General features: G+C 43.6%; 1 protein-coding gene across 1 annotated transcript; it reads right to left on the reverse strand.

Moving 5' to 3' along the window:
* Positions 1-227: 227 nt before the first annotated feature.
* pomt1 (protein-O-mannosyltransferase 1) lies at positions 228-12,081 on the reverse strand. Its single transcript, XM_033980007.2, has 20 exons — positions 11,926-12,081; positions 10,689-10,845; positions 9,250-9,356; positions 9,040-9,090; positions 8,660-8,806; positions 8,385-8,493; positions 7,338-7,397; positions 6,736-6,829; positions 6,452-6,607; positions 5,311-5,441; positions 5,085-5,180; positions 4,911-5,003; positions 3,012-3,108; positions 2,643-2,735; positions 2,397-2,517; positions 1,642-1,739; positions 1,454-1,567; positions 1,248-1,374; positions 903-1,080; positions 228-820 (listed from the first exon to the last, which is right to left on the reverse strand). The coding sequence occupies exons 2-20, from the start codon at positions 10,799-10,801 to the stop codon at positions 646-648; spliced, it is 2,160 nt and encodes a 719-aa protein (XP_033835898.1). The 5' UTR covers positions 10,802-10,845; positions 11,926-12,081; the 3' UTR covers positions 228-645.
* Positions 12,082-12,517: the final 436 nt, after the last annotated feature.

Consider the following 12,517-nt stretch of genomic DNA (forward strand, 5'->3'; position numbering starts at 1 on the left):
CCCTGCAGGTCTCTGTCCTGTTGACCCTCACTGTCTGAAGCACAGCAGCTTCAGGATGTTTGTTTTCTGCAGCAGGTTAAACATTTACCCCAAAGGTTTAAGTTTACAGTTTAACACTTTGATATACGTTTGTTTTTTTTCTTCTAAATTAACCCTGGATTAATCACTGAATATTCAGTCTATTAAAAATCCTTGTTTTATGTTTGGTGATGGATCTTTGTCTGATTCGTGGGATCGAGTGTTTTATTGGGTCAGACTCAGTTCTACTGATCACACTTTACTTTACAAAGACCTCACTGTGTGAGCACAGTGTAAAGAAGGTTTAGGGTTTATATTTACAGTCTGTGATCACAGCACAAAAACAACACAAAACACACACCTGCGTTTGAACCAACACCACTGTTTGGTTCAGAAAAAGATTAGGTAAAAAATTATCCCCTGTACAAATATTTATTATTTTTATGAAGCAAAATATTTTTTTACCTTAATTTTAAAATAACACAAAACTATGTTCTGCAAGAGCTGGAGTTCAGAATTCAGAAGTCGCCTCAGCTCACAGACCAGATGAGCCAAGTCCATTTCAACAGAACAACGTTAACAGATAGAAGTGAATAAAAGTCTGTTTTATTGAGTAGAAACAAAAGTCTAATGACGACGATACAAAATGTCCCAGGATTCTCTCCACTTGAGCCTCTGCAGCTCAGAGGCCGACAGCTGCGGGCTCCCATAGGTCAAAGGGCAAAAGTTTTGATAGGACAACACTACCGACACTGCCAACGCCAACACACACACAGCCATGGCACGTCGCTGAGCTGCACCACTGAAAGAAGAAGAACTGTATCAGAAAACAAACACAACACAGAGTCTGCGCGACACAAACACTTATCCAAAGTCACTCGTACCTGAGCAGGTGAGAGTGGATGTGCTCCAGCACAGCGGGGGTTAACAGGTGCAGGTGGCACAGCGCCGGGAGGTAATGATACAGAAACAGAGTCTTCTCCATCAGGAGGAAAGGAACAAAGTTCACAGACCATCCACCGACACAAACGGCGCCAAGAAAGACGAACCGCCTCCAAACGTCTGAACAGAGACATGTGTGAGGGGCCAGGACATTATATCTATATATATATGTGTTTATATATCTATATATATCTACATATATATGTGTTTATATATCTATATATATCTACATATATATGTGTTTATACAGATCTGATGGTTTCGTCTGCGGAGGAGGAGGTGCGTACCGTCAGGTATGTCCTTGAAGCCCCGCCTCCTCCGAAGCAGGTGGATGACTGCCAGCAGTTGATAGGCCACCAGGCTCATATTGGCTATAGCCCAAGACACAGGATTCCCAATGAGGTGGATCTGAGCCTGGAACAGTGAGGAGACATGAGCAGGTCAAAGGTTAAACCGCGTTCCCACTGTGACGTCTGTCTGACCTTTGACCTACATTTGTGGAGGAGTGCAGCCAGTACGCGATGTTGGTCTCCAGGGTGAGCCACTCGGATGGAGTCGAGCTGTATTTGTGTTCGGAGTTTTCCTGTTTGGCGTTGAGCATCTTCCACTGCCAAAAGTCACAAGACTGAGTTTGGATTTGATGAAATAAATGAAAAACAAAAACATTCAGTCGTGACTTACCTGAAGCTCAACAAACTTTGCCCACAGAGAGATTTTTCTGGTGACGTCGATGTGCGTGGGTGAGTGCAGCTCCAGCTCCCGCTCCCTCTGCTCCTGACCTGCAGAGAGTGAAGAGGGTAAGAATTATTATTATTATTATTATTGTAAGAGAGGCCATTTAAATACTACACAGTTTTACACTGAGTCCTTTGGCTGCTTCATTAATCAGGGATAATAGTTTGAAGGTAGGTCGGGTAGGACACGGTCAGGTAGGAGAAGGTCGTTGTGTTTGTCTACGCCTCCACCGACTAAACCAGGGACTAAAGATGCACCGATGCCGGTATCGAATATCGGCACCGATACTGAAAAATGAGCTGGATCAGGTATGGGTTCCCTGCTATCGGTTCTGTCGGTTCTGCTATCGGTTCCTGGTTGGGCTTTAATTTGATGTAGTAAGAACATTTACATGCTGGATCTGACCCAGAATGTCTCATAATGTTTTCTTTTCTTCATCAAAAACTTCAGTCTTCAGTCTGGAGGAGAAATAACAGTTACAGAACACGACAGATCAGTGTGTGGAATAAGTCACTGTGTTTTAATGAAATAAGAGACATTCACTGTCCTTAAACTGGAATCAGTTCATATCAGGGATCAGCCGATACTTAAAGCCAAAGTATCAATGTCGGTATTGGAAAAGAAAAAGCAGGATCGTGCATCTCTACACAGGACAATAAGGCTGCACATGAAACTGTCTTTAGTAACATTTGGATTCATACTGGTTCCGTATCGATGCTCCTCCACAGTCCAGCTCTGACCGCTGCTGTGACCAGAGAACAGCCGCTCTGCGATGACCTCCAACTGATGGAAGCCCCAGTCCGGCAGAGACGCTCCGCTCAGCTACGGGACGAAAAAACACAACACGACACATCACTGAAGCTCGGCTAAAGAAGCAGAGAAACAAACACATGAAGCTGTAGGAGCAGATAAAGTCCATTCTACGGCAGAAGCTGGAGGCGTTTTACCTTGAGCACGGCTGATGTGTTGAGATGCACCAGCCGTACCTCGGACAGAATGGTCTTCCACACCTCAGTGTCCGACTCCCGGTCACTTATTTCCTAAAATAGAAAAAACTGGCTCCAGGATTTCTGTTTTAGTCACATTTAGGCTGCAGTTCTCTTCTGGGGCTAAAGTTGGTTCTGTTTTTAAATAAGACCAGATAAAGATGTTTGTATTTCACAGATCCGTCAGTGTCACAGACAAAGTGCTTAAACATCATATATAAATCAATAGAATGCTCAAAAACTCTAAAAACTCAGATTCTGTTATTTTAAGACCTGTTTTTCCACATTTACAGCTTTAACATTCTGTTCCTGAGTTTACAGGAGCCTCACCACTGTCCACATGTTCTGCGGGGCCATGGACACGTTATAGTTTATGTAACCGGAGACCTCCTGAGCGTGAGGGCTCATCGGAGCAGCAACGTCATGACTGAAAAACAAACACAGCAGATCAGTGCATGTTTAAAGTGAAGGGGTCAAAGTTCACCTGTCACTCAAACTATTTATCAAAGAAACTTTGTGATGCACTGATCACATATGAACACAGATGTTCACATGTTCAGAATGGACGTCCTTCTGGAGTGTTGTCTGGATCCCAGGCAACACGTTAATGACACGGGCTGTTTTCTGTTGCATTTAATTCAATAAATTAAACTTGTAAAGTAAGATTGCACAACAGCAGAGCTATGTGCGTATGCTCTTTGTGGATTACAGTTCAGCTTTTAACACAATCATCCCGGACATTCTCATCATCAAACTGGATGCCCTCGGTTTCCCACTTCTTACATGCGCCTGGATTAAAGACTTTTTAACAAACCGACCCCAGACTGTGAGACTCGGCCCTCACCTCTCTCACACTCACACGCTGAGTACCGGCTCTCCACAGGGCTGTGTGCTGAGCCCCCTCCTGTACTGTCTCTACACACATGACTGCAGCCCGGCCAGTGACAGCAACCTCATTGTGAAGTTTGCTGATGATACAACCGTGGTCGGGCTCATTTCAAAGGGCGACGAGACGGCCTACAGAGAGGAGGTCCTGAAGTTGGCTGCTTGGTGCTCAGAGAATAACCTTGCTCTGAATACCAAGAAAACCAAGGAAATCATCATCAACTTCAGGAGGCACAGCACAGACCTCGCTCCCCTTTACATCAATGGCGAGTGTGTGGAGAGGGTCTGCACTTTCCGGTTTCTTGGTGTTCTCAGTTCAGAAAACATATCCTGGACTGAGAACATAACAGCTATCACCAAGAAGGCTCAGCAGCGACTACACTTCCTGAGGGTGCTCAAGAAATATGGATCGGACCCCAGCCTGCTGCTCACGTTCTACCGTGCGTTCAGAGCCTGCTGACATACTGTATTACAGTCTGGTACGGCAGCTGTACCATGGCGGACAGAGAGAGGCTTCAGAGGGTGGTCAAGACAGCCCAAAAGATCATGGGCTGCCCTCTCCCCTCTCTGATGGATATTTACACCTCCCGCTGCCTCAGCTGGGCCAAAAACATTATTAACGACAGCTCCCACCCCGGCGTCGATTTGTTTCATCTGCTGCCCTCGGGAAGGCGCTACAGGGCCACCAAAGCAACAACCACCAGACTCAAAAAAAGTTTTTTCCCAAGTGCCACAACCCTGTTGAATTCACGTATGCACTGACCTCCAACTTGTGCAATATTTAATATAGTGCAATATTTTTATTGAGTGCAATAAGTTTGACTGAGTGCAATGTCTAATACAGTGCAATATTTAATGTAGTGCAATATTTAACACAGTGCAATATTTAATGTAGTGCAATATTTAACAGTGCAATAACTAATATAATGCAATATTTGTTCAGTGCAGTATGTGACTCTGCAGTATTTACTTGTAAATTTTGTTGAGAGTTGTAGTCTGGGGTGTTTTAAATGTTTTAAATGTTTTAAATGTTTTAAATGTCTGGCACTATCTTAGTTATATTGTGTTGTAGTGTCCCATGTGTCTGTATTGGAGGGTGAGTTGTTTTTAATCTCACTGTGCATGTGTGTGGTGTTGTACATGTGTATAGTGACAATAAATCTATTCTATTCTATTCTATTCTATTCTATTCTATTCTATTCTATTCTATTCTATTCTATTCTATTCTATTCTATTCTATTCTATTCTATTCTATTGACATAAATATTTATGACAGAATTGAAACTAAATAAGACACATTAATTTCCTTCAGGGATCTTAACCTCGTCACCCTCAGGATTTTACCTGTTCAGAAAACGTGATGTCATTCCGTGGACGAGCTGGACGACGTCTCCGTGGCGAACGGGCCTCGGAGGAGTCCCCACCGCCAGCTCCTGCCTGAAACAAACAGAATGAAACGAGTCTGAAAAAAACCTGGAAACTGTCTAAGGAAACACGTTTGTCTGCAGTTAGCCCGACCTGAGCGGGTCTTTAATAATCCACCAGTTGTTGACGTCTTTGAAAGGATAACAGGTGACCTGCTGCTGGTGAGAGCTGCCCCGCCCATTTTCATACCTGAACAAAAAGCAGAAACACACCATCGAGCTAAAAATATTCAGTTGGAGGAAATTCAAACAGAAAGTCGTGGACGAGGTTTGAAAAAGAATAAAAGTAATATAAACGAGCGTGTGCCCGCCCCCTTCACCTGATTGGGTAGTTGGCCTTATGTGAGTGAAGCCAGCAGGGCACAGGGTTGGAGGCGGAGCTCCTCAGAGTCACCTGACTCCCATACGCCACTTCAAGAGGCTGCCCCTGGGTGATCCTAGAGAGGCCCCCCTGTGGACACAGAGAGAGCCTGCAGACTGAGGACCTACACTGAGGTCTGTGACTGAGGACCTACACTGAGGTCTGTGACTGAGGTCCTACACTGAGGTCTGTGATTGAGGACCTACACTGAGGTCTGTGACTGAGGACCTACACTGAGGTCTGTGACTGAGGACCTACACTGAGGTCTGTGACTGAGGACCTACACTGAGGTCTGTGACTGAGGACCTACACTGAGGTCTGTGACTGAGGTCTGTGACTGAGGACCTACACTGAGGTCTGTGACTGAGGTCTGTGACTGAGGACCTACACTGAGGTCTGTGAGGACCTACACTGAGGTCTGTGACTGAGGTCCTACACTGACGTCTGTGACTGAGGACCTACACTGACGTCTGTGACTGAGGTCTGTGACTGAGGTCTTACACTGAGGTCTGTGACTGAAGTCTGTGACTGAGGACCTACACTGAGGTCTGTGACTGAGGTCCTACACTGAGGTCTGTGACTGAGGTCCTACACTGAGGTCTGTGACTGAGGTCTGTGACTGAGGACCTACACTGAGGTCTGTGAGGACCTACACTGAGGTCTGTGAGGACCTACACTGAGGTCTGTGACTGAGGTCCTACACTGAGGTCTGTGACTGAGGTCCTACACTGAGGTCTGTGACTGAGGACCTACACTGAGGTCTGTGACTGAGGTCTGTGACTGAGGTCTGTGACTGAGGTCCTACACTGAGGTCTGTGACTGAGGACTTCGACTGAGGTCTTACACTGAGGTCTGTGACTGAGGTCCTACACTGAGGTCTGTGACTGAGGACTTCGACTGAGGTCCTACACTGAGGTCTGTGACTGAGGTCCTACACTGAGGTCTGTGACTGAAGACTGTGACTGAGGTCTGTGACTGAGGTCCTACACTGAGGTCTGTGACTGAGGCCCCTGTTACACTGAGGCCCGTGTTACACTGAGGCCCCTGTTATACTGAGGCCCGTGTTACACTGAGGTCTGTGTTAGAGGAGACGGGGTTACCTCCAGAGTCGCCTGGAAAGCGGAGCTCATGAGCTGGTCGTGAGGTCCGCTGCGGTGGAGGAGGCTGAGGTGGATGTAGAACCAGAACACGTAAAGAAGGACCGGGACCAGAACCAAACACATGAGTCGACAGACGGCGTGAACGCAGACGCTCAGCTGTCAGAGACATGAGGACGTATAAACACGGGTCAAATTTACACGGGACGTATTTACACGGGACGTATTTACACGGGACATATTTACACAGGGCTCCTAAAGGACTTTTGGACATACAGAGAACTCACATGACTTAAGGAGCGGTCTCCAATCAGGTTCCAGGTGTGCACAGAGGCCACGCCCAACAGCAACAGGTACGACAGCAGACCCATGTACTTGACCCTGAGCACAGAACACCATCATCTGTGTGTACTGTGTACTAATACTACATCTGTGTGTACTGTGTACTAAAACTACATCAGCTGTGTGTACTGTGTACTAATACTACATCTGTGTGTACTGTGTACTAATACTACATCAGCTGTGTGTACTGTGTACTAATACTACTACATCTGTGTGTACTGTGTACTAATACTACTACATCTGTGTGTACTGTGTACTAATACTACTACATCTGTGTGTACTGTGTACTAATACTACTACATCTGTGTGTACTGTGTACTAATACTACATCATCTGTGTGTACTGTGTACTAATACTACATCATCTGTGTGTACTGTGTACTAATACTACATCATCTGTGTGTACTGTGTACTAATACTACATCATCTGTGTGTACTGTGTACTAATACTACATCATCTGTGTGTACTAATACTACATCATCTGCGTGTACTGTGTACTAATACTACATCATCTGCGTGTACTGTGTACTAGTACTATGTTCGTTACCCCACTGCTGCGGCGATGGAGGCTCCAGACAGAAGTAGCCAGAAGTAACTGAACCACGAACTTGAGAGATTAAAAAAACATAATCAACACATTTGAATAACATGGACTTGTATGTTTTATGTATGTTGTATATATGTTTTATGTATGTTTTATGTATGTTATATATGTTTTATATATGTTTTATGTATGTTGTATATATGTTTTATGTATGTTTTATGTATGTTATATATGTTTTATGTATGTTGTATATATGTTTTATGTATGTTATATATGTTGTATATATGTTTTATGTATGTTATATATGTTTTATGTATGTTTTATGTATGTTATATATGTTTTATGTATGTTATATATGTTTTATGTATGTTATATATGTTTTATGTATGTTTTATGTATGTTATATATGTTTTATGTATGTTATATATGTTTTATGTATGTTTTATGTATGTTATATATGTTTTATGTATGTTATATATGTTTTATGTATGTTTTATGTATGTTGTATATATGTTTTATGTATGTTTTATGTATGTTGTATATATGTTTTATGTATGTTTTATGTATGTTATATATGTTTTATATATGTTTTATGTATGTTGTATATATGTTTTATGTATGTTTTATGTATGTTATATGTTTTATGTATGTTTTATGTATGTTGTATATATGTTTTATGTATGTTATATATGTTTTATGTATGTTTTATGTATGTTATATATGTTTTATGTATGTTATATGTTTTATGTATGTTATATATGTTTTATGTATGTTTTATGTATGTTGTATATATGTTTTATGTATGTTATATATGTTTTATGTATGTTATATATGTTTTATGTATGTTTTATGTATGTTATATATGTTTTATGTATGTTATATATGTTTTATGTATGTTTTATGTATGTTGTATATATGTTTTATGTATGTTTTATGTATGTTATATATGTTTTATGTATGTTTTATGTATGTTGTATATGTTTTATGTATGTTGTATATATGTTTTATGTATGTTATATATGTTTTATGTATGTTTTATGACAGTCACACCTGTGTTGCGTGTTGTGGAAGCGCAGGTAACAAAACAAGGCCAAGAGTGTGAAGAAGATGAGCACAGACTCCAGCAGCATGAAGCGTGACTGCACGATGAGCGCGTTCTCTGTAATCACATGTTTTACGCTCAAATAAAACATACATCAGATTTTTTTTATTTTTCTTTGGAAATCAACTTAAACTGACTTTAAAATCATGCAGCTCACTGAGGTCACGGACAATAAGATAAAAATCCATTATCACAAATACCTAAATCTCGTGTGAATTCTTACCCAGTAAAAAGAGCAGTGCGCCCCCTAGAGCCGATATGTAAGACAGGCCCAGCTCCAGAGACAGACTGTAGACCAGAGGAACACTGAGGGCCCCACAGAGAGCAGGGAGCACCCGCAAACTCCACACACTCACACTGTCCGGGTACTCTGCACATAGACCACAGGGACAATGAGGCCCACACGCTCACACTGAGGCCCACACGCTCACACTGAGGCCCACACGCTCACACTGGGGCCCACACGCTCACACTGAGGCCCACACGCTCACACTGAGGCCCACACGCTCACACTGAGGCCCACACGCTCACACTGAGGCCCACAGTCTCACACTGAGGCCCACAGTCTCACACTGAGGCCCACAGTCTCTTAGTGTCACTTACCGGCCCCAATTCTGTTCCACACAAAATTGCCATCGAAACCTCCAAGATACGCTGTAACACAAACATGTAACACAGGCGTGTAACAGACGTGTAACACAGGCGTGTAACACAGATGTGTTACACTCACATGGAGCACTGGTCTCTTATCATAATTGTTCTGATGTATAAATTACAGAATATGTTCTTGTTTCGTTCTCATGCAGCACTGACCTCCAGCCGCTAGAATCATGTGACCAAGCGGAGGACCACTGTCGTCGATGAAGAAAACCCTCTTCATGTAGAGAGACACAAACTGACCATAGTACACTTCATCAAACCTGAAGAACACAAAGAGGAGAACATGAGGAGAACATGAGGAGAACATGAGGAGAACATGAGGAGAACATGAGGAGAACATGAGGAGGAGAACATGAGGAGAACATGAAGAAAATGCAGGCCTATGAATGTATTATTGTTTATGTTGTGGCACTAAAATATTTCAAAGGCTGTTTAAAACTGTTCTTTGTAAAATGCAAGAACCCGGATCTGAAACTGAAACTGTGAGAGGTGAAGGAGTCAAACAGTATTTTGCCACAGTGGCTCTTCTTCGGTAGACTCTTCTTTGGGAGGCCCTTCTTTGGGAGGCCCTTCTTTGGGAGGCCCTTCTTCGGGAGGCCCTTCTTCGGGGGGCTCTTCTTCGGGGGGCTCTTCTTCGGGGGGCTCTTCTTCGGGAGGCCCTTCTTCGGGGGGGGCTCTTCTTCGGGGGGCTCTTCTTCGGGGGGCTCTTCTTCGGGAGGCTCTTCTTCGGGGGGCTCTTCTTCGGGAGGCCCTTCTTCGGGAGGCCCTTCTTCGGGGGGGCTCTTCTTCGGGGGGCTCTTCTTCGGGGGGGCTCTTCTTCGGGGGGCTCTTCTTCGGGGGGGCTCTTCTTCGGTAGACTCTTCTTCGGGAGGCCCTTCTTTGGGAGGCCCTTCTTCGGGGGGCTCTTCTTCGGGAGGCCCTTCTTCGGGGGGACTCTTCTTCGGGGGGCTCTTCTTCGGGGGGCTCTTCTTCAGGGGGCTCTTCTTCGGGGGGCTCTTCTTCTCTAGGGTCTTCTACAGGAGCCAGGACAGGATGTTTCTGTCACATTTTCATTCTATAGAAATGATTTGTTAAACTGTTGTTAATTCCAACGCTGCCATCAGGAATAATCAGATTATTTGTAGTTTATAAAATGATAAATATTGTGTCTCATGGGACAGTCTCCTCTCTGTGTTTGAACAATTTAATGAAAAGACCAAAAATAGTCACAATCGTTCGTCTGGTTTAAACGACCAGACAAAAAGTTTAATTTAAATGAAACACTCTTTTGTTTTAATGGACTGTGGATCTGTGTCTGGGAATAAACTTACAGTGGGTCAGAAAACACTTAATGTCCAGCCCCGACAGTGACAGGCCTGATTCAGTGTGTACAGATATATTCAGTACGTGTACAGATATATTCAGTACGTGTACAGATATATTCAGTATGTGTACAGATATATTCAGTATGTGTACAGATATATTCAGTATGTGTACAGATATATTCAGTATGTGTACAGATATATTCAGTATGTGTACAGATATATTCAGTATGTGTACAGATATATTCAGTATGTGTACAGATATATTCAGTATTTGGGGAGAAGACTCACACCACAGAGTTGGGATAACTGAGTCGGCTCAGCCTGGTCCACAGAGCGAGGACAGACACGAGGAGCAGAACCACGTCCACCTGCGCCGTCACCACCAGAGGGAGCTGCAGCATGACGTCCTCTTACAGCACAGCAGAGCCCATCATGTTTAAAAGGACTTCAAATAAAGCATCATAATATGGCATTATTATTATTATTATTATTATTTTTATTATCATCATCGTGTCCAGTGTCCTGTTCGCGAGGTCCCGGGTCTACAGGGGACAAAAGGACTCCCTCATTTCATTATGTTTACAGTTTAAACTTGAACATGCCCTGAGTCAGTTTAGGCTGCACCTGCCTCAGATGGGATATATATATATATATATATATATATATATGTACACACACAGATTGTACATACAGTCTGTATACAACACACACGTTCTGACCTGTATAGTGGGGCAAAAAAAGTATTTATTCATCCACCAACTGTTCAAGTTCTCTCACTTAAAAAGATGACAGAGGCCTGTAATTTTCATCATAGTTTCACTTCAACTATGAGACAGAATGAGGAGAAAGAATCCAGAAAATCACATTGTCTGATATTTAAATAATTTATTTGGTAAATTCCTCGGTAAATGAAGTGTTTGTTCACCTACAAACACAAGTTTTGTGTCTCTCAGACCTGTAACTTCTTCTTTCAGAGGCTCCTCTGTCCTCCACTCGTTCTCTGTATTAATGGCCCCTGTTTGAACTCGTCCTCAGTATAAAAGACACATGTCCACAACCTCAAACAGTCAGACTCAAACTCCACTATGGACAAGACCAAAGAGCAAAGGAACCACAAACAAAACTGTAGACACCAGGCCCCGAACACTCAATCTGCAACAGGTAAGAGCTGGAGTCAACAAATCAACTGTGGAGCAAGTATTAGAAAATGGAACAAGACCAAGACCTGGGGCTCCACCAAGATCTGACCCCGTGGGGTCAAAATGTCCACAAATCATCTCTCATCTTTTTAAGTGGCAGAATTTGTGCAGTTAGTGACTGAATAAATACTTTTTTGCCCCACTGTAAATACAGTCTGCACACATATAACACAAACTCGCCCGTGGATATTTATTCTGTATATTCTGCACATAAATAAACTCACGTGTGTATAAATACAGTGTGTATAAATACTGTGTGTATAAATACTGTGTGTATAAATACTGTGTGTATATACTGTGTATATTCTGTACATAAATAAACTCACCTGTGGCAGAGACTCGCGGCTCGTGACGTCACTCTCTCATCTCACTCGGTCCATTGATGTTTTTCTCATTAACACTATTATTAACACTATTATTAACACTATTATATCACCCGAGATCCATGTGCACGGTTTGTTTTGGCTGTGACACTCGGCACTTCCGGGGTTTATGATCAGCTCTACTGCCACCTACCGCCGCGGAATGACACGCACAGATCCCACTGAGGCTCAGAGAAATCAGAGAAATCAGAGAAATCAGAGAGGTCCCACACTCTGGGGGTCCCACACTCTGGAGGTCCCACACTCTGGGGGTCCCACACTCTGGAGGTCCCACACTCTGGGGGTCCCACACTCTGGAGGTCCCACACTCTGGAGGTCCCACACTCTGGGGGTCCCACACTCTGGATGTCCCACACTCTGGATGTCCCACACTCTGGGGATCCCACACTCTGGATGTCCCACACTCTGGATGTCCCACACTCTGGATGTCCCACACTCTGGAGGTCCCACACTCTGGAGGTCCCACACTCTGGGGGTCCCACACTCTGGATGTCCCACACTCTGGATGTCCCACACTCTGGGGGTCCCACACTCT

Source organism: Periophthalmus magnuspinnatus, chromosome 15, assembly GCF_009829125.3.
Source record: "Periophthalmus magnuspinnatus isolate fPerMag1 chromosome 15, fPerMag1.2.pri, whole genome shotgun sequence".
Taxonomy (NCBI): domain Eukaryota; kingdom Metazoa; phylum Chordata; class Actinopteri; order Gobiiformes; family Gobiidae; genus Periophthalmus; species Periophthalmus magnuspinnatus.

Excerpts from the sequence above, each read along its gene's own strand:
- pomt1 (XM_033980007.2), bottom strand. The coding sequence starts at position 10,801 with ATGCTGCAGCTCCCTCTGGTGGTGACGGCGCAGGTGGACGTGGTTCTG. Across the intron at positions 2,518-2,642 it reads ACACATCAGCCGTGCTCAAG|CTGAGCGGAGCGTCTCTGCC; the intron begins GTAAAACGCCTC and ends TTCGTCCCGTAG. Across the intron at positions 1,375-1,453 it reads GGCTGCACTCCTCCACAAAT|GCTCAGATCCACCTCATTGG; the intron begins GTAGGTCAAAGG and ends TCACTGTTCCAG.